Source organism: Colias philodice, chromosome 9, assembly GCF_061535455.1.
Source record: "Colias philodice isolate Cphi_HAF_F1 chromosome 9, ilColPhil1 Martin Lab GWU primary, whole genome shotgun sequence".
Classification (NCBI taxonomy): Eukaryota; Metazoa; Arthropoda; class Insecta; order Lepidoptera; family Pieridae; genus Colias; species Colias philodice.
In genome coordinates, this window is record NC_143094.1 from 10,307,301 (window position 1) to 10,328,359 (window position 21,059).

At 34.9% G+C, this 21,059-nt stretch overlaps 1 protein-coding gene and 1 long non-coding RNA gene across 6 annotated transcripts in view; one reads left to right on the forward strand and one right to left on the reverse strand.

The window, feature by feature from the left end:
* The window catches only part of LOC149486099 (uncharacterized), a 54,724-nt gene that overhangs the window by 16,932 nt on the left and 16,733 nt on the right, over window positions 1–21,059 (forward strand). The window lies entirely within an intron of this gene.
* Bre1 (E3 ubiquitin-protein ligase Bre1) lies at window positions 3,113–20,875 on the reverse strand. 5 transcript variants are annotated; one of them, XR_016316098.1, is made up of 18 exons: window positions 20,666–20,875; window positions 20,370–20,528; window positions 19,848–20,034; window positions 19,461–19,646; window positions 18,815–19,035; window positions 18,247–18,504; window positions 17,372–17,545; window positions 16,863–17,120; window positions 16,404–16,505; window positions 14,845–14,960; window positions 13,818–13,971; window positions 13,159–13,326; window positions 12,478–12,669; window positions 11,235–11,571; window positions 6,869–6,963; window positions 6,397–6,528; window positions 4,106–4,802; window positions 3,113–3,899 (listed from the first exon to the last, which is right to left on the reverse strand). XR_016316098.1 is itself a non-coding variant. In XM_089699446.1 (17 exons), exons 2-17 carry the CDS (start codon window positions 20,520–20,522, stop codon window positions 4,650–4,652), a joined length of 2,730 nt encoding a protein of 909 aa, XP_089555572.1. In that variant the 5' UTR covers window positions 20,523–20,528; window positions 20,666–20,875; the 3' UTR covers window positions 4,097–4,649. The 5 variants fall into 5 exon arrangements, 4 of the variants coding, with proteins under 4 accessions (XP_089555572.1, XP_089555569.1, XP_089555571.1 ...); XM_089699446.1 differs by lacking the exon at window positions 3,113–3,899 and having other exon boundaries at window positions 4,097–4,802; window positions 11,235–11,427; window positions 13,171–13,326; XM_089699443.1 differs by lacking the exon at window positions 3,113–3,899 and having other exon boundaries at window positions 4,097–4,802; window positions 13,171–13,326.

Sequence of the window (21,059 nt, forward strand, 5' to 3'; positions counted from 1 at the left end):
GAACAATACCAACTTAATAAAAAATAAAAAAGTATAATTGTTACAAATGATTTAACATTTTCATAGTAACAGGACAAACCAAGTCCATAGTACAGCAGTTAATCTCACCTTATCACTTACGACTAACAAAGACTAAATCTAAATACTAAACTTGTTCGATTTCATGTTATCCTCAATATACAACAATACAAACGTAGGCGATAAAGAGTCGCAAAATGCATTATAAATTCTTACATTATGTTCGCTTTAATTTATATTTAAATACATGGAAAATTCACTATAAATTAAGGAATGAACAATTTACCACGTTCCGTTGAATACTAGTAAAGTCTTATCAACTATGATCGCTAAATGACGTTTGAAAAACTTTAACAAATCAATGAATATTTTTTTTTATATAATTAATAAGCTTTTCTATACTTTACATGGGTTTTAAATAGGTATTAATACTCATATATAACATAGAAAATTGTCTAAATATAACAGGTTATCAAATCATGGTATTGAAGTACCATTTTGTTGTATGCGCGCTTTTAACTTTTAACAAATTCGTAGTTTTCAAATAAAATTGCAAACTTTAAGCAATGCTTTTGCAACTTCACGGTTAAAAAAAGAAGTGTTGTTTAACGACCCTTGTCAAATTTATATATAATCCGATCAATGTTGTGTCGTTTAGCGAATTTCGCATACTTTAGCTTGGTATAGAAACAAGCTTATATGAGATCATTCGTTTTCTCCGTTTTTCGCTACATCAATGCAAACTTTTAGCTTACTATGCATTTAGGAATAAAATTTGAAGTGACTTTTATATCGCATTTTATTCAAAGATAGGCCAGTAGAAATCGACACTAAAAAACCCTAAATTCGCAAAGCACGATGTAGATTTGAATTTTTGGTATGTTGTTTGGATCAGTTAGGGTGATGTAAATCCCAATTTGCAACTTCGAAAAAGTTGTGCTCGCTGCGCACCACGTGATAAACTGCGAAAATTTTGGACTTTTTTCACTTTTTGCTCTAAAAGTCATAAACTATGCGTTTCCGACAAGTATGATTCAGTACATAAATTAAGGTTATTAAATTTGCAACAATTTAAGCCTAACCGCAGCTCTCTAAACCTTATAACGACTAAACTGTGGCCATTCGAAGATGGTTCATTTTTCCGGAAATATTGAAATTTTTAGTTTTGCTCCCGTTTGAACCAAAATATTGGCAAAAACCGCTCGTTCTATGAGAAAGTCGTATAATAAAGTTGTAGTGCATTTAATTTTCTTTCATTAGAGCATAGAACAAAGTCTGTGAGACAAATAGTTCACTCACAATATCTGAAAAACAAAAAGAAGGTAGAAATAGATTTTTAAAAAATTGAAACTGAGGGCATATAAAATCATAAAAAGGATAATACTTTTTCATTTGCAGGATAGGTAATTAACAAAATTACAAAGATAATTAAATTTGCAACAATTTAAGCCTAACCGCAGCTCTCTAAACCTTATAACAACTAAGCTGTGGCCTTTCAAAGATAGTCAGTTTTTCCCGAAATTTTCAAATTTTTAGTTTTGCTCCCGTTTGAACCAAAATATTGGCAAAACCGCTCGTTCTATGAGAAGGTCATAAAATAAAGTTGTAGAAAATTTAATTTTGTTAATTACCTATCCTGCATATGAAAAAGTATTATCCTTTTTATGATTTTATATGCCCTCAGTTTCAATTCTTTAAAAATCTATTTCTACCTTCTTTTTGTTTTTCAGATATTGTGAGTGAACTATTTGTCTCACAGACTTTGTTCTATGCTCTAATGAAAGAAAATTAAATGCACTACAACTTTATTATACGACTTTCTCATAGAACGAGCGGTTTTTGCCAATATTTTGCTTCAAACAGGAGCAAAACTAAAAATTTGAAATTTTCGGGAAAAACTGACTATCTTTGAAAGGCCACAGCTTAGTTGTTATAAGGTTTAGAGAGCTGCGGTTTGGCTTAAATTGTTGCAAATTTAATTAGCTTTGTAATTTTGTTAATTACCTATACTGCAAATGAAAAAGTATTATCCTTTTTATGATTTTATATGCCCTCAGTTTCAATTCTTTAAAAATCTATTTCTACCTTCTTTTTGTTTTTCAGATATTGTGAGTGAACTATTTGTCTCACAGACTTTGTTCTATGCTCTAATGAAAGAAAATTAAATGCACTACAACTTTATTATACGACCTTCTCATAGAACGAGCGGTTTTTGCCAATATTTTGCTTCAAACGGGAACAAAACTAAAAATTTCAATATTTCGGGAAAAATGAACCATCTTCGAATGGCCACAGTTTAGTCGCTATAAGATTTAGAGAGCTTTAATTAGACTTAAATTGTTGCAAATTTAATAACCTTAATTTATGTACTGAATGATACTTGTCGGAAACGCATAGTTTATGACTTTTAGAGCAAAAAGTGAAAAAAGTCCAAAATTTTCGCAGTTTATTATTTGCGTATAATCTTTTTTCCTACTTTCCCAAATTTTGTAATTTTGTTAATTACCTATCCTGCAAATGAAAAAGTATTATTCTTTTTATGATTTTATATGCTCTCAGTTTCAATTCTTTAAAAATCTATTTCTACCTTCTTTTTGTTTTTCAGATATTGTGTGTGAAATATTTGTCTCACAGACTTTGTTTTATGCTCTTATGAAAGAAAATTAAATGCACTACAACTTTATTATACGAACTTCTCATAGAACGAGCGGTTTTTGCCAATATTTTGCTTCAAACGGGAGCAAAACTAAAAATTTCAATATTTCGGGAAAAATGAACCATCTTCGAATGGCCACAGTTTAGTCGTTATAAGGTTTAGAGAGCTGCGGTTAGGCTTAAATTGTTGAAAATTTAATAACCTTAATTTATGTACTGAATCATACTTGTCGGAAACGCATAGTTTATGACTTTTAGAGCAAAAAGTGAAAAAAGTCCAAAATTTTCGCAGTTTATCACGTGGTGCGCAGCGAGCACAACTTTTTCGAAGTTGCAAATTGGGATTTACATCACCCTAACTGATCCAAACAACATACCAAAAATTCAAATCTACATCGTGCTTTGCGAATTTAATGTTAATTTCCACTGGCCTAAAGAGGCATAATACTCAAGACGAGAACAAGAAAATACAAAACAAAGATTCAAGTGTGTAATTTTAAAATCAAGATTTTCTTTATGTAATGTGTGTGTAGCTTAATAGTATATTTTAGTGTTATTTTTAATAGTTAACGCTTATTAATTCCTGGCCTTATGAAAGTAAATATTTAGCTAGATAATTAAAACAAGAATATAGATTATATAAACTATTCGGGAAACCGAAATCAATCGTTTTTCAATACATACTGAAAAACATGGTATTAACAGATTGGTTTATCACAAGATGAACATTTTTTGGAAGTTAACTTTTATTTACAACGGTAAATCTTTAAAAATTGTGACTTTAGTGCAAAATATTTACAAATCTAAAAAATAATACAAAATCATTATTTACATCAGGTTTAAAGTTTTAGGAATATTTTAAACTGTCATTTAAATAATGGACAGACCTCGCTCCCGATTATTCTTCATATTTAAGTTCTAGATTAAAAAAATCAAATTCGATAAAATTATTATAACCGTGTGCAACAAATATTATTCCGGTGGTATGATTAATAACGCTCTTATTAATAATAAATTAAAAAAATTAGTTTTAATAAAGGTATATTAATACAATACCTGTTTCGTACAGAGTTAATGTTCTGTTATTATCTAAGACGCGGTTTTTGTATTCTAACTGGCATTTTCCAGAAAGATCTGCCGCCATTTTGAAATTTATCCAAAATCGTTACGACTTTCACAAATAACAATAGAAAAAATTTATTAAAGAAATATTTATTACTAGCATTCTGCCCGCGGCTTCGCCCGCGTTTTCAAAGAAAAACCCGTTCCCGTAGGATTTCCGGGATAAAACCTATCCTATGTCCTTTCTCGGGTATCAAAATATCTCTATACCAAATTTCATGCAAATTGGTTCAGTAGTAGGCGTGATTGAGTAACAGACAGACAGACAGAGTTACTTTCGCATTTATAATATTAAGTATGGATATACTACTGTCGCGATGTTATTTAGTCACGGATCCTTTAAATTATTTAAATATAATGTTGTTTTAGTAAAATTTATATTTCCATTAAATTACCAACACCAATTAGTGAATATCAGTCTAGTAGGTGTTTAGTTATTTTTTTATGAAATTACTAGAATTATCTCCATTATTTTTAAATTATTTTAGGATTTTTGTAACGTAAGGCCATGATGAGGCTATTTTGTTCTTGTGAAAACAAAAACGTACATTCTGTATAGTGAAAAAAAGGTATAAGTTATATCAAATATTTTATAGGTAAAGTCATGGAGACTAACTAGTATATTTAGAGATTTTTAATAATCACCTAACCTCGTCAGATTAGTAACAACAAAATCTATACACCTAATCATCATATTATAAACTTAAAGAAATTGATTCGACAGTTTAACAACGTGTATATTTTTCTAACCTCAAAATCGAGTCCGAATTGCAACCAGAGTTACAAACGTGAACATTTGAGTTACAATATGTAACCTTTTTATCATTAGTTCCCTCAATATATTTTATTGATATTTAAGTGGATAAGTAAAGTCTATGATAGTCATTAGCTCCGAAAGCCGCGTTACATTTAGGACACTTCCGTTGTCTCGTCTCATAGCGCGTGCGCAGACAGTCCCAGCAGAACACGTGGAAACACTTTGTTAGTACTGCGTCTTTGCGTTTCACCTGCAAATTGTGTGATATTAAATATTAATAACTCAGCCCCCGGAATCACAGACACAATAGAAAATCTATTGAGTCGTGGACCGATCGGGCCGTTCGGGGCTCAATGGGTATAAATATTTCAGGACAATTTTCACACACGGCACGATCTGATCCCATACTAAGCTTTCGCTTGTGTTATGGAAACCAGATGGCTGATAAACATAACAACATTTATAATTTTAAATAAGTACTTATAGACAAAATTAACACCCAGACACAGAGCAAACATTTGTTCATCACACAAATATTTGCCCCGGGTGGGAATCGAACCCACGACCTCTGGCTTGGAAGGCAGGGTCACTACCAACCAAGCCAACCGGTCAGTCAAAAATCATATTGTAAATGCATTTAAAATGGGAATTTGTGTGGTTTAGTAAAATCTTTATCAAGGACTAGCTTTGCCCCCATTGAGATATACATATGGAGACGACACCGCCTACATCACTTATGTTCCGCTCAACATACGCCATATGGCGTAACTGCACGCTCATTTTTTATTTGTTTTAAAGTGAAACGCATCAAATATGCCTTCGTGTGTGTTACGATATTGCACAAATAATACAAATAATACGGAAAAGTGCAAAGGAATAACTTTCATCGGTAAGTACCTAACTAGATAATAATTTTTAAAACTTAGTTAGAGCAAAAAAATGGCGCACAGATTTTGTTCGTGGTGTCTCCTCCATACGTAGTAATATTATCTCAATGTTTGCCCCGCGTGTTGCGCAGCGTGATGATACATAGCCTATAGTGTTCCTCGATAAATGGGCTATCTAAAATCAAAATAATTTCTCAAATCAAACAAACAATTAAACTCTTCAGCTATATAATATTAGTTCTATAAAATAATATACGAATTTCCTGATAAAAAATTATAAGCGAGGTTGTTCGGCCCAGTGCAGTAGGTCAGAAGAAAAACACAATAACGTCGCGTGGGTTCTTGTCTTGTCCGGATCCATGCTGTTGTATGGGTTCGTCCCCAACTCACTTCAAATTTTAGGTCACTATATGTGTACTGACCGGAAATTCGTAGTGAGATGGGGCCAAAACCTCGGTTAACCGGACCGGTGAGGTAGATCCGCAAACATTAGCACATCTAGTATATGCTTTTCTTATTAGAAGTAGATCTGTGGAGAAAGGAAGGAGGAATTCCTCCTCGACGGTCTTACGGCCCCAATGGTTAATGTCGGAAACTTGCATATAAGCTCTGGGGCCGCTTATGACCTATTATTTCCAGACAGTTTACGACGTGAATTGAACTGACTGGCAAATTCAAATTATGATTGCAATAACCATGGCTGGTCAATAAACTGTCTGCAAATGAGAGGTATTAATACGGAACCTGTAGTGAAAACATTTTGTTTGGTAATGATTGCTACAGATCCAAGTTATAACTTTATTATAATTATTTATGGGAGTTCACTGCACCAGCGCTCCTGAGGACGAGCCACCTCTGGTTATTTATTTATTTATTTATTGATACAGAATCATTCTTTGTACTAACAGTAATAATACCAAAGCGTACATAGAATTTAGTAACAATATGTGATGGTACCTTGCAGGAGGGGCAGGTGAGGGTCTCCTTGTACTCGCGGATCTCCTCCAGCAGCACCTCGTCCATGCTGCTGCCGGCCTGCTCCATCTTCTTCATGCGCTCCGCCTTGCGACGCAGGATCGCTAGCTCCTCCTGATAGTTGGACAGATATTTCATATAGTTTGATAGCATTTAAATGAGAATTTTTTAAAAGAAAAAAAAAGACGGGTTGCACTCCGGGAGTGCCGGCAGAAGTGAAAACTTGATTATTAACGTTCAGCATGTTTAATATTTTGGAGTGGTATCCGTCTTACGCATGGAATATAAGGGCTAAAAAAAAATCCGTCTTACGCTTTTTCGATCAGGCCACGTGTTTTGACGCGAGTTTAAGATTTTATACCCAACGCCGCTACAGAAGTTTTCACTTCAAAAATTTACACGGCCGCAGCGAGGCGAAGACACGGAAATTAGATTAAATACATAATGTACTTACGTGTAGTCTTTTTGTTTTATAAGCTTCCGCTTCTAATGCACTCGTCTTCTCGGCCACCACTTGCTGTGCTTCTTTCATTTGTGCATGGTATTTTTCTAAAATAGAAAATAAAAATATATATATATTTAAAAATATTATTTCCTTGAATTGATTATGTATTTGAATATGTTACAATAAAAAATCGATCTCCTATTAGATAAAATGATGTGCGTCTGAATCGATATCCCAAAAAAAAAAATATTTGTAATGCAATTTTTTTTTTAACTTGAAAACTCAACATAAAAATCTCCTTATTAACAAAACAGTTTCCAACGAATTATATATTAAAAATGTCTTCTTTTAATGTACTATAATTATTTTTTGTTTGTGGCGTTAAATAGTGTTTCTTATTATTGTAACAGGGCTGCGAATGAATTAAAAACACCATTAAAACGGCTCATCGGAACACATCGGTGTTCAGGCTGGGCAGTTCGATTTCGACATAAACTAGAGTGTGCTTCGGTATAAGTGAATGCAGTAAAATAATGTTATAGTCTGTCCACTATAAGAATTGCCTTTTGACAGCTCGACGGGTGATACCAGAAGTGATGTCCAAAAAATTATCGATTGTGATACCATTCCAATTACATATAAATTCAAAATATTATCATAAATCGAATCAGGTACGTAAATAATAATTACAACGTAAATGCATTAATAAGATATGTAATAATAAGACCACATATCTATGCATTTTATGTTAAAACTAAACTAAACTAATATTTTATTATTTATTGGTTTCTATCTTACAATTTGGTTGTCTTTATGTTTAAACTAGCTTTCCGCCTGCGGCTTCGCCCGCGTTTTCAAAGAAAAACCCGCATAGTTCCCGTTCCCATGGGATTTCCGGGATAAAACCTAGCCTATGTTATTCGTGGATAATGTAGCTTTCGAATGGTGAAAGAATTTTTAAAATCGGTCCAGTAGTTTATGAGCCTATTCATTACAATCAAACAAACAAACAAACAAACAAAGTTTTCCTCTTTATAATATTAGTGTAGATTAGAAAGAAAGAAAGAAAGAAAGAAAATCATTTTTATTAGGTACACCACATAGAACATAAATATAACAAAATTTAAAAAAAGAAATAACACGTAAAAAAATAAAGACTAATGAACAAAAATAATTAAACTAAAACACGATAAGAAATTAGTGTGGCGACCTAAATGGTGAGGCCCTCAGCATATGTCATGTCGACATGGTCGGCATAACGCTGGTTTTCAGTGCCCCCCACAACACAAACAGGGCAGAAGCCCAAAGTGTCCTCTAACCGTGACTGTTGCTAAAAATATACAGAAAAAATAATAAGTATTAAATAGAAACAAAATCCTCTACAGAATATTCATATATATATGTACTATAATAGAACATATAAAAATAAAAACATTATAATAATAATAAATAAAAGTAAAGATATATATATATATATATATATATATATATATATATATATATATATATACTTGAAAATACTTATAAAAAAACATTAAATAAATAAATGTATATTAGCCCGATATACAACGCAACTAGGCTTGCTTGACGAATTCGTTTATCAAGTGTGCTTTATATTTATATTTGAAAGAATTTTTTGACACTGATTCACGTATCGGCGGCGGAAGATTGTTCCAGCACTTCGTTGCGTTGTATACAAAACTACCTCTAAAAGCAGTTGTATGGAACTTTGGCATAAGTAGCTTGTACGTGGACCCTCTTGTTAAGTACGAGCCTTTTCTGTCACTCATCCACCTAAGCTTACAGTAAAGGTATTTAGGCATCTGGGATGTTACCACTTCAAAAAGCATGACAGCGAAGTGAAGGCGTCTGCGTCGTTCCATGTTGAGCGTTTTTGCTTTGATCAGATATGGCGTAACGTGATCTCTCGAAGGTATGTCCCAACAGAAACGAGCGCAGGCGTTCTGAACGCGCTGTATTGCAGTCTTAGTTTTTTTAAGCAATCTTGTACCGTACATGGTGTCCGCGAAATTGAATTTCGAGAGTATAAGTGCCTCGCACAGCCTTGAACGTAAGGGTGCGGTAATGTAGGGTTTTATACGATACAACAGCTTTAATCTATAGAAACAGTTTGAAATGGTGGTATGAATGTGTTTCTCGAACCTCAAATTTTCATCGAACACGATCCCAAGATTGCGAGCTTCCCTAACGCGTTCAATCAACTGCCCCTCTACACTGATAAGCGGATTATATCTCGCCACTTTTTCAACCAAAATCGGTGTTCCTAATAACATAAATTTGGTCTTCGCAGGATTAATAACCAGAGAGTTTTTCTCCGACCATTTTGAAATACGCTGAAGGTCTGAGTTTAATTCGGCAATAGCTTCAACAGTTCGAGATGGATGAAAAGATATATATAATTGTATATCGTCTGCGTATGAATGGTACCGGCAATATCTTATTTCGCGCGTTATATCCGTACTATACAGAATGAAAAGTAGGGGACCCAGGATGGAGCCTTGCGGAACTCCTCTGGTCACGCTACTTTGCCTGGAATATGCAATTGAACCATCTTCCTTGCGGATGACTACAGTTTGAGTACGTTTGTTGAGATAACTACCGAACCAGCTAATTGTTTCCTTACTAAACCCATAGTACGACATCTTGGATAGAAGAAGCGGAATATTGATGGTGTCAAAAGCTCTAGTGTAGTCAAGGAACACAACAGCAGTACTCATGCCCGTGTCTTGCGCCTTCAGGATGTTATCTACAACTTCAGTCAGTGCAGAGGCAACACCACGTCCTTTCCTGAACCCTGACTGCAAATCGGATAATACTCCATTTTGCTCTAAGAACTGGATTAACTGATTGTGTACTATCCTCTCTATCACTTTCGAGAGACACGGAAGCACACTGATCGGCCTCAGATCTTTTGAGGTCAATGGATTGTCATTTTTAGGTATAGGATGTACCAGTGCACTTTGCCAAAGTTCAGGAAACTGATGCGTACGGAAGGACGTGTTTATGATATGCGTGATGACTGGCAGGATTTTGGAGGAAGTAAGTTTTAACATATCCAGGGACATGTCATCGACTCCAACTGCTTGAGACTTCAAGGTTTGTAAGGCTTTAAGTACAGTGTTCTCATTAACAGATTTAAATGAGAAGGTGGCGTTACAGTACCGGTGAAATTCGTAATAAGTCAACGTCGATAGGTCAGATTTGTTGTTGCCAGGAACATTAAGAAAGTCACAATTTAATTTATCGGGATCATTGAAATGCGATGGTAACTTATTGTCCTGTTTAGCTTTAATTACGACTTGTTCCTTAATGTGCTTCCACAATTTAGGCGGGTTATTGATATTACTATTAACATAATTGTCAAAGTATGATTGCTTTTCTCTATGCAGAGCCTGGCTGACGATACTTTTTAGTTCTTTGTAATATGCCTTATGTTTACCTTCTTTACTTCTTCTGGCTGTAACTTGCGCTTCGTCTCGAGTTTTCATCATCAATTTAATGGTATCAGTAATCCATGGATAAAGCTTGCGTTTTACATATTTCACTTTTCGAGGAGCGTGATGATCAAAAATTATTTGGATGTATGTTGTAAGAATCTTTACCATCTCATCGACATTATTCATTTCCATAATTGTATGCCACCTTACTTCTTCTAGGGTCGCTTCAAAACTCTCCATGTCAATATCTTTCAGAGACCTGTACGTTATCCATCTAGGGATATATTTGTCCTTGGGTATATTTAATGTACAAGAAACAAATGCATGACTGCTCAGGGCGCTGACATGCTCAACGACAACGTGCGATGCTGCAATGTTCGTGCATATCAAATCCAGCAACGTCTCGCTTTTATCCGTGAAGTGTGTTGGTTCAGATATAAGTTGAGTGAGATTCATCGTATGCAAAAAACTCTCAAGTTTGGAGAAAGAAACGTGTTGCTTATTTAAAAAGTTAATGTTGAAACATAATAGTTCTGCGTTGAAACATAATAGTTGATTACATAACATAATAGTTCTGCGTCGGATATATTTTACAGAGTATTTCTATAGATTATTATAATCTATCGACCCATCATTGAATAGTTCTGTGTAGACATCACTAAGTGGGCGGGGCCTGTCCATGAAGTACAATAATTATTTGTATGACATTTTAACATAGACAATACAATCCTACATAGGCGTGAAGCTGTCAACAAGCAAATAATATAATGGACAGAGTATAGTTATGAACAGTTTCACTACTTGCTGATTATATCTCTGAAAGCCTATTTCACATATTTACAGTAACTTCATAAAATTAGGTCATTTCCACCGAATATCTATCTAAACTAATCACAGTTATAATCATACAGCCATACCGAGATGCAGCTTGAGATCAGCCGCCGACTGCGCCGACTCGATGGCCTTCCGCTTGTGCATCTCCATGGCCTGCTGGCGCAGCAGCAGCTCCTTCTCCACGGCCGACAGCGTGGCCTGCAGCAGCCGCTCCTTCTCCTCCAGCCGCCGCGCCACCAGCCCCATCGACTCGATCTGCTGGTCGCGCGTCACCACCTGCGCACAACCATTCGTTACACACACACACACCAGCCCCATCGACTCGATCTGCTGGTCGCGCGTCACCACCTGCGCACAACCATTCGTTACACACACACACACCAGCCCCATCGACTCGATCTGCTGGTCGCGCGTCACCACCTGCGCACGCATTCGTTACACACAAACACACACTTTTTATAGCATAGCTTCTATCGCGGGCCTTAAGCGCGGGGACCGAATCCAGAAATTCCGTAACGAAAAAAATTGATTGTTTGTAAAGTAGGTTTACGATCGAGATGTTTACGTGATAACGTCTTATTGGTGGCAACGCTCGAGATGAGACGGGAGATCGGTCCGTCTCTCTCTCGTTATACCTGCGATCGCGCTCGTGAGGTTTTGGTGTGACACAAGTTTCTGAACATGTCACCCGACTAAAACGATTTTAAAAACGTTATCACGTGAAAAACCTCACGCTCCCCACTCCGACGGGCACGGAGGTGTGGCTTGAAGGCACAGCATGCAATAGCTTTACCGCGGCAGTCCCCGAGTGCCACACGTCTTTTTTTGCCATGCATCATCAGCTGCCATACGCACACATCGAACTCATGCACTCACACACATATACATACAGCTCAATATATGATATTTAACACTCATGCCTAACCTGCCACATGCACGGACTCACGCACGGACTCACGCACGCACGCACAACACACACACACAAACATGTACACTTAGCAATGGTTGTAGTAGTGATATATATAATTTATATCACATATTTATATACATCTCAATATGATTTCTATTGCTCCTGCATATACATACCCACACATACTGACTATACACAGAAACATGACTACTCCTGAAACTTGCATCACTACCTCACACCACATTTACCATCTTACAGCCACAACCAACAATTTTCAGTAACCTATATGAACTCTATAGTTATAGTTAATAACTAAAATAAACTTGCAACTAAACATTGCAATAAAGGCTATAATAATATATGAGCTCTATGTACACCTTTTTTTTTAATCTATCTAAATAAATCTAAATAAATACCTGTTCCTGCAGCAGCTGTTTCTCTTCCCTCAGCAGTTTGTGCAGCGAGTTGGCCTTGATCCTCTCTGACATGAGTTTGAAGTTGGCATCGTCCTTTTCACGTAATTGTTGGATAAGACGAGAGTTCTGTTCTTGCATGTCTTCAAACGCTTGCCCGGTGACCTCCATCTCGTTGAGGAGCGCTTCTTCTTCCTGCGGGTGAAAGTTTTTGCATAATAACGAAATTATTTTTTGTATAGTATATAAATTGTGTTACATGCAACTGTCATTGTAGAAATGAAATAAAAAAAAATAGGTGAAATGTCATGTAGAATCTTTCCATTTTAATGTAAACCAAAAAATAAAAATGTAGTTTTTATTTACACTCCTTCTTTCAAAATACATAGGAATGTATGATTTTTTTTTCGTACATTAATTATAATCTACAAAATAAATGAACGATTGGAAGAATTTTATTTCATCTGAACTTGATCTAAGCAGAATGTTAAGGCAATTTTGAATTTGTTAATACAAATATAATGCAAGGCCCGTTCCACAGCTTGTTGATAATTCCTTATTGCTTTATTTTTGTATATTTTCGTGCACTATAAGCCGTCACCTTCAATAAGTTAAAAAGAACATATCCACAAGCTGTGGAAACCGTTTATAATTATTTAAAGTATTAATATATAAAGTAATTACTTTGTTATATACCTGAGAGCCGGCAAAGGGCCTCGCGAATCCATGCAACGGGTCAGCGTTGGGCCTCGCACAGGACAACTGTTTCTGTAACTCGTATTTTTGTTCCTCTAATTGTTTTATCTTCCGTAACGCGTCTTCGTCCGCCATACGACGCTCGCGTTTACTTTCCTGTGAAAATGTGAGAAAACTTCGATTGTTTTGGCATTTAATTAAAAGAAATGTTTAATTTTGGTAAATGATTGTATTTGAATTTATAAACAAATAAATATCGCAATATTATAGGATTTCTGTCTGTCACATCCTCTTCTTATATATAAAAATGAATCGTAAAATGTGTTGGTAAGCGCATAACTCGAGAACGGCTGAACCGATTTCGATAATTCTTTTTTTATTATATTTCTTGAAGTACGAGGATGGTTTTTATGTAGAGAAAACGTAAATATGTACCACGGGCGAAGCCGGGGCGGACCGCTAGTTATACATAGATTTATCTGTTTTGTGAATAAATTTACAAAAATGGAAACTGGATAAGGCCACAAAATCATGCCTTAAAAATAACTGGGCATATTTTACAGTTAATTACTGCATTACAAAAATTGCATGCATTATAAATTATTGAGGTCATTCATAGAAATTAAATGACTTAACGTTTTATATACCTGCGCCATTTTGGCTTTCTGTCTATGGTCTTCCAACTCTTGGCGCGCTTTCCTCTCAGCGGCCATCAATTGCACTTTGTCCCTCTGCTCTTTGCTCACTCCTTTATACATGTCCAACAATAGTTTCAGTTCTTTTTGCTCGTTTACTGCCTTCCTGTATTTATTGCAATTAAAAATATATCCAATACAGATATTATCAGGAATTTTACTTGTCTCCTATCACATTTAAAAAAAAATAAAAATAAAATTTTGAAATATAAGTATGTGTTTCAAATTGCATATGAATTTAACTGTGTATGTCTGTACAGCATATTTTCAGAATCTTTATATAAGTAACAACATATGGTGTTTTCTATGAATCAGTCAGTGATAATTGCTCCATTTTAATTATTTCAACTCAACACATGAGCATTATTATTGAAGTGAAACTTCTTTATCGGGGTTGGACAAAAATTTTGTGTAACATTTTTGCGTTACGCCGTACGCGTGACATTTTTGCGTTACGCCGTACACGTGACATTTTTGCGTTACGCCATACTCGTGACATTTTTAAGGTCATAAAGAAGTTTCACTTCTTACGTGTGTACTCTAGTACACGCATACATTTTTTTACACCATATCAAGTTAGGTATAATGAAGGTAGATTTATTTTTCGATTGGTTATAATCATATTGGCTCATCATCATCATCAGCCCATATACGTTCCCACTGCTGGGACACGGGCCTCCTATGAGGGTACAGGCCATAATCCACCACGCTGGCCAAGTGCGGGTTGGCGGATGACACATGTCGTCGAACTTTTTAATTCTTCGACATGTCGGTTTCCTCACGATGTTTTCCTTCACCGTTCGAGCAGTAGTGATGTTACAACATGCGCAGATAAATTGAATAAACAATTTATTTCCTGCGCGCTCGCCTGGTCTCGAACCCCGTACTTATCGATTCGAAGTCCGAGGTCTCACCACTGAGCCACCACTGCTCTAAGCTAAAAGTACTAAAATGTACAAGGCTAAGCCAGTGGACGCACTTGAGCTGCTGCTTGAGGTCCTTGATGGCGAGGTCCTGCTCGTGTATCCTGGCGCGGCCGGGCTCCTTGCCCAGCGCGTGCTTGTTGTCGCCGCCGCTGCTCGCGCCCTCCTCGCTCTGCACACATCAAAAATATAAAAAAAATTACTTCTGTAAAGTCGGTTTACTGACGATCAAGAAGCTTATAAGTATCTAATACACTGGAGATTTCAGTATGAACATTAACTTCTAACAAGAAAATATGACCTTGAATTACGCCTGTATGTTTTTTATCCCTTTCACACCTAACTTGGCAAGTGGGTGTGAAAGGGATGAAAAAACATACAGGCGTCATTCAATGTCATATTTTCTTGTTACAAGTTAATGTTCATACTGAAATCTCCAGTGTATTAGATATAAGCTTCTTGCTGACGATAGTTGAACGTGACAACGTCCGATTGTGCTTCTTTGTCGCTCGTTCCGCGCTCTCGCTTGCACTTCAAGCCTTGGATCGCCTCAGAGCGAGGTAACGCCGCATGAGTCATGTTTTTTCGTGCGTGCAGCCGTCTCTATCGAATTATAAGACGTTGTCACGTCAATATGATAATTATTATGTTACATTTCAACATAATATGTTGTGTTTCACACTACCTGTGCCCCGTTTATGCTTCATGTGAATAAGGAAAAAGCTATTAGTCCTATCCTACTAATATTATAAACGCGAAACTTTGTGAGGATGAATGTGCGTGTGTATGTTTGTTGCTCTTTCACGCAAATACTACTGAACCGACTACAATGAAATTTAGCACACATATAGAACTTGGATTAACACATAGGATAGGTTTCATCCCGGAAATCCCACGGGAACGGGAACTATGCGGGTTTTTCTTTAAAAACGCGGGCGAATCCACGGGCAAAAACTTGTAGTTAGATTAAAGCGTCTTAGTTAATAATTCATCTAAATAGGGTTTTTGATATTTTACTAATAAATTGTTATAAATTTTGTAATATTGCACGCCTCATAAGCGAAGCGTTGAGGTGGGTACTACTGTCACTTCGCGCAAAACATCTGATTTTTCAAACTTAAAATGTCTTTATGTATCATACATTGCACTTGTAAGATAATACATACACACACATATTAAGAAAAAACACTATTTTTAACGTTCATGATATTTTTGATGTCATTTTTGTTATTTAAACTAGTTAAAAAACAGTTTAAAAAAGTTCTGACTTGGACGTCCGTGTGTCTGTATGTGCGGATCCTTTTTCTTGTTAACACGATAGCGACCGAAATACTTTACTAATCGAGTCTTTTTTTTTCTCTTACGCTTGAGTATGCTCAGGAATAGAACCCTTTCATTTTTCAGGGTCTGATTCGATGTGGTTTAATTGTTATTAAATAAACAATAATAATAATTAATAAATATTTATTAAAAAAAAATTATGAGGCGTGCACTTTTGGATTTTCCAAATTATTTAAAAATAACTTTAGATAACAGAGATTAAATTATTTTCTTATTACGAAATAAAAAAGACCTGGCATAGGACATTCTAGTTAATAAAGAAAATTTCAAATACCTCTGGATCAGGTTCCTCCTTCTTCACGGCGAGTGGTTTCTCGTCAGGTTGTTCCGGCGCATTTCCACCACGCGATGATGCCTCCTCCATTTCTTTGCGAAGCTACGATATTTAATTATTATTATTCAAGTTATATACAAATCTATTATAACATGTGCTATGAAATGGCTTCCGATTTAGACATCAAATACTAACCAATTACGAAAAAAAAGTCTCTACCATTACCTACCATTAAATACGAGTGAAATCAATTTTTAACATGTTTTTATTAGCTTCCACTATATGTTTATATGTAACAGACTCTTAGGCTCTAAACTTTAATCAGACATTAATTCAAACTTTTTACACTTATCAAGGATTGGTGTCAAATCAAAATTTCATGTTATTAAAATGATTTTTAATTTTTACTATATATTTTTATTGGACTAACTTATATGTTACTCTATCTATCTAACCTACCTTATTAAGCTCCTGACTAGTATCTTTATATTTCCGCTTATACCTATGCACCTCTCCTTTCAGTTGCTGATTATGATTCTGTAGCGAAGTGATCAAATGCCTCATTTCTCTATTTATCGGTCCCGTTTGTTCGTTTGCCGCGAGATTCTGCTCAAACTCAATGCGTAACATTTCATACTCTTTCCTTAGCTGGCCGAGCACATCTTCTAGTTGTATCATTTCAGATCTGAGTGCTTTCTGTCTTGCTAATTCTTCACTCTGCAATATAAAGACAAATAAAAGTTGCTGTTATAGTGACCTGGTGACCATGATGTCTTAAGGCATCTTGTTTCCAGTGCAGAAAAATGACAGAGTTATATTTAATAGGATAGGTTGTTAAGCGTTATCACGAAAAAATAAATTAATAACACATCAAGTGGTACAATCAAGTAGAAATTCGTAACTGTTATATGTCCTAGTTTTTTCCCTTAACCTATAAATTAAACTATAAACTAGTACAATTTTCTCACCTCCATAATTTCAATTTGCCTCATGTGTAAATTCTTTGCATTCTGCAATTGCATCCTGGTTTCGTCAAGTGCCGTTTTCATTTGCATAGATTCATTATAGAGCACGGAAAACTGACTCTGCAGGCATTTATACTCTGTTGTTTCCACTATCACTGATTCTGGTAATTGGCGAATCTATAATTATATTTAAAGAATGTGAATTATTTTAAACACCCTGTAATTTAAATATATCAAATTCTATTACTGTTTCCTACATTTTTCATCTTTATACTGAATAAACATACTTTAGTAGTATTCATTAAAGCAATGTTAAGGATATTAATATTAATTAAATTTAATTAAACATTCAAATAACAAGATGCTTAGAATATTTACGGACGGTGGGTATTTTGTTGAAAATAATTATTGCAATATGAATGCTATTATAAAAAATAAAATAAATAAATAAATATTATAGGACACAAATTATTATATATTAATTATTATAATATTAATTATTCTTATAATCAATTCAATCATCAGAAGGGGAAATCACAAAATTTCGTAATTAATACAGTAAGCATAGTTTATCACATTGCAATTACTAATGTATTTGGAAACAATATGTAAAAAAAATTAAATAATCACAACATAGTATAAAACAAAGTCGCTTTCTCTGACCCTATGTCCCTTTGTATGCTTAAATCTTTAAAACTACGCAACGGATTTTGATGCGGTTTTTTTTTAATAGACAGAGTGATTCAAGAGGAAGGTTTTAGTATATAACTTATTAGGTTTTAGATAAAGCGGGCGAAGCCGCGGGCGGAAAGCTAGTATATAATATTATACAAATTGGCAAAATCACTGAAATAGGGAGGACCGATTATATTACTCACATCCATTTTAAGCTTCTCAAGTTCCTTCAGCGTGTCCCTGTGTTGTCGATGCAATCTATCTAGTTCGGCTAACCGATTGTTAGCAAGTTCCCTTTGTTCCTCTAGCTCAGCGGCTATATCTTCTAGTTTAGCGTTCGCTACAGCCGTGTGCGGTGTGGGCGCACAGTTTGTTGTAGTATTACCAGATTGGTGGTAGCTCTTGAGCTTCTCGATAGCTTCCGCTAAGTGATTCTCTAGTTTGTCGTTACGGGATCGCACCTGTAATATTTTACGTTGTTAATCTCCAAATTATGATAAGAGAGGTCTGTTGTGTCGTAATTAGAATTAAGTGTGACTTAGAAGTAGAGCACGTAGAGCAATGAATGATTTATTATTTTGAATGATATTAAAAGAGATCATTACATGAAAGATACAATATTCAAAGTGGAAAGTATACAATAATATGCCTCACTAATATATTTTTAATAAACTGATCACTTATTCATAATATAGATCAATGGCATACAAGTTTATGAAAACGCATAATAATGGATGTAAGTTGTTTTCACTATACATACATATAACATACCTTCATTAACTCATACTGTAAGTCGTCAATTTGATTCTTCAATTCCGCATTCTCAGTGTCCCTGCTATTCACGGCATCTTGCAACTGTGCTACCCGTAATGTCATGGCATGATGGCTCTCATGTAACGTCGTGCACAGAGCCTGTAGGCGCCTATTCTCTGCAGTTACTTCCTCATTTGTGGCTCGTATGACTTCATCCAGGGATGGCGCTGGTGTGCCTTCTGTGAGGGATACATATTTTAAGAAATAAAAATATTGTAATGAAAACAACATCGATATTAATTTGAGCAATCGTAATTTTTTAACCTGTTTAATGATTGATAAGTATAATTCAAATAAATAACAGACTATGATAATCTGGGCTATGATAATCCCACTTTGAAAGAAAGGATCAAACTTATAATAATTGATATTAGAAATATAAGACTATTAAGCTGTGCTTGGAACTCTTCTGCTTTATAATCTAAAAAAAATATAATAAAAATGAATCTCCAAATGTGTTGCTAAGCGTAAAACTCGAATCAATTTTAAATGTTTTTGTTTAGGCACGAGGAAGGTTCGTATGGAGAAAACACGAAATAGTGGCAATGGGGCAGATCAATGTCTGCTGGGGCAGCTTGTATTAGTATAGATATAGATTACTAACCTTCCCCTTCACCCTTAATAGCTCTCCAAATTTTATCATTCCTCTGTTGTAATCTATCAAAAGCCTGAAGCACTTTAGCTACAGCCCGTTTGCTAACTTGAACTCTATTTGCCAATTGGGCGTCTAGTTCTTCTTTATCCCACGTCGAAAGCTGCATGAGAAATGATGTAGTTGCTTCATTTTCATCTAAAAGATAATTATTTTTCAGTTATCCTTTTCTACAATGTTTATAAATAACACTAAACATATTAATAACATAGGATTTGAAAATACATTAAACTCAAATCAGCATCTTAATTAAGGATTTTTTTAATGTATAAATGATGTAAATAATTATTTACTAAAAGTACCTATATCTATACAAAATTAAATTAAATAAAGCTATACTTTTGTTTTCTGATTCATCTGCAGTCTCTGCATCAAAACGCTGTAATAATACTCTTATGTCTTCATTTAATAGATTCCAGTAACGGTTAACAACACACAACACAGCATCATCCTGAGTTTGTCGTTTTTCCAACTGTTCTATTCTGGCCCGCAACTCAGCCTCACACCTGTGACGTTGCTCTATTCTCTGAAATTATTTAACATAAAAATTGTTCTCACTAACACTATCCACAACAAGTATATTCAGGCATTAATTATACTTATGTCTACTACATATTTCATGTTTACTTCATAAGTCATTGTGGTCTATTATTAGACATAAATGAATGTTGAGTATTTCACTGCAAATGTGTACTAAATATCATGAAAACATAAATAACAATTTGTGTTGATGCTTACAAACACAACAAAGCTAATGACAACAGCTGATCATTAATAGCTTGTTTAAGCAATTTGAAATAGCTTACACATCGAAAACCTTGAGTTATGCGAGTTTTTATGTCAAGTACATTCGATAATCACCTGTGCTAGCTTTTTATTCTGGAATTGAAGGACTTTTATGTCCATTTCTTCCAGAGTTGAAACGGGGCCGATCAAGTGTGGTTCAAAGTGAACTTTCTTGATAGGCGGCTGGCTGCTGCCATTGCCGCTTTCTTCGGCCGAACGTTTCGACATCTTGATCTAAAATATTTATGAAAACGTTTAGTTTGTAAAAACACCTTATTGATTTATATAAAGCAATTATATAAAAAGCTGTTTTACATGTAAGGAGTACCGTTGAACACAGTGGCCTCGATATTTGGTTGGATAATACTTACTTGCTTGTCAATAATGACACCCTATTTAAATTACTTTATCGTATAAAAGTAAGGCTATTAGGGGCTTTATTGTTAATTAAAACGATGTAATTTATCATTTTTCCTTAGAATTCATAGGAAAGGATAAAAAGAAAAGAATTTTGTTATAATAAAAATAACCAACTCGACTAGCCCCTTCGCTGTGAAATAAATGATCAATGTTGCTAGTTCCAAATTTCAGATTTTAACTGTTACCTATTACCAGATGCAAATATTATTTTAAAAAAGTTCTGTGTAAAAAATCGTTAGTGAGGTTGAAAACCACTTGAAAACAAAATTAAATTAAATTAATAAAGAAATGGGAAACAGGCAACAGGCATCTCAAGATAATAATATGGTCACAAATTATGGTGAT

What these genes read in the sequence shown, in the direction of transcription:
- Bre1 (XM_089699442.1), bottom strand. Translation starts at nt 20,522, where the DNA reads ATGTCGAAACGTTCGGCCGAAGAAAGCGGCAATGGCAGCAGCCAGCCG. An exon ending in GGCAAATTGAAATTATGGAG is followed by an intron (nt 17,121 to 17,371) that starts GTGAGAAAATTG and finishes TTTATATTGCAG; the next exon opens with AGTGAAGAATTAGCAAGACA. An exon ending in AGAAAGCCAAAATGGCGCAG is followed by an intron (nt 13,327 to 13,817) that starts GTATATAAAACG and finishes ACATTTTCACAG; the next exon opens with GAAAGTAAACGCGAGCGTCG.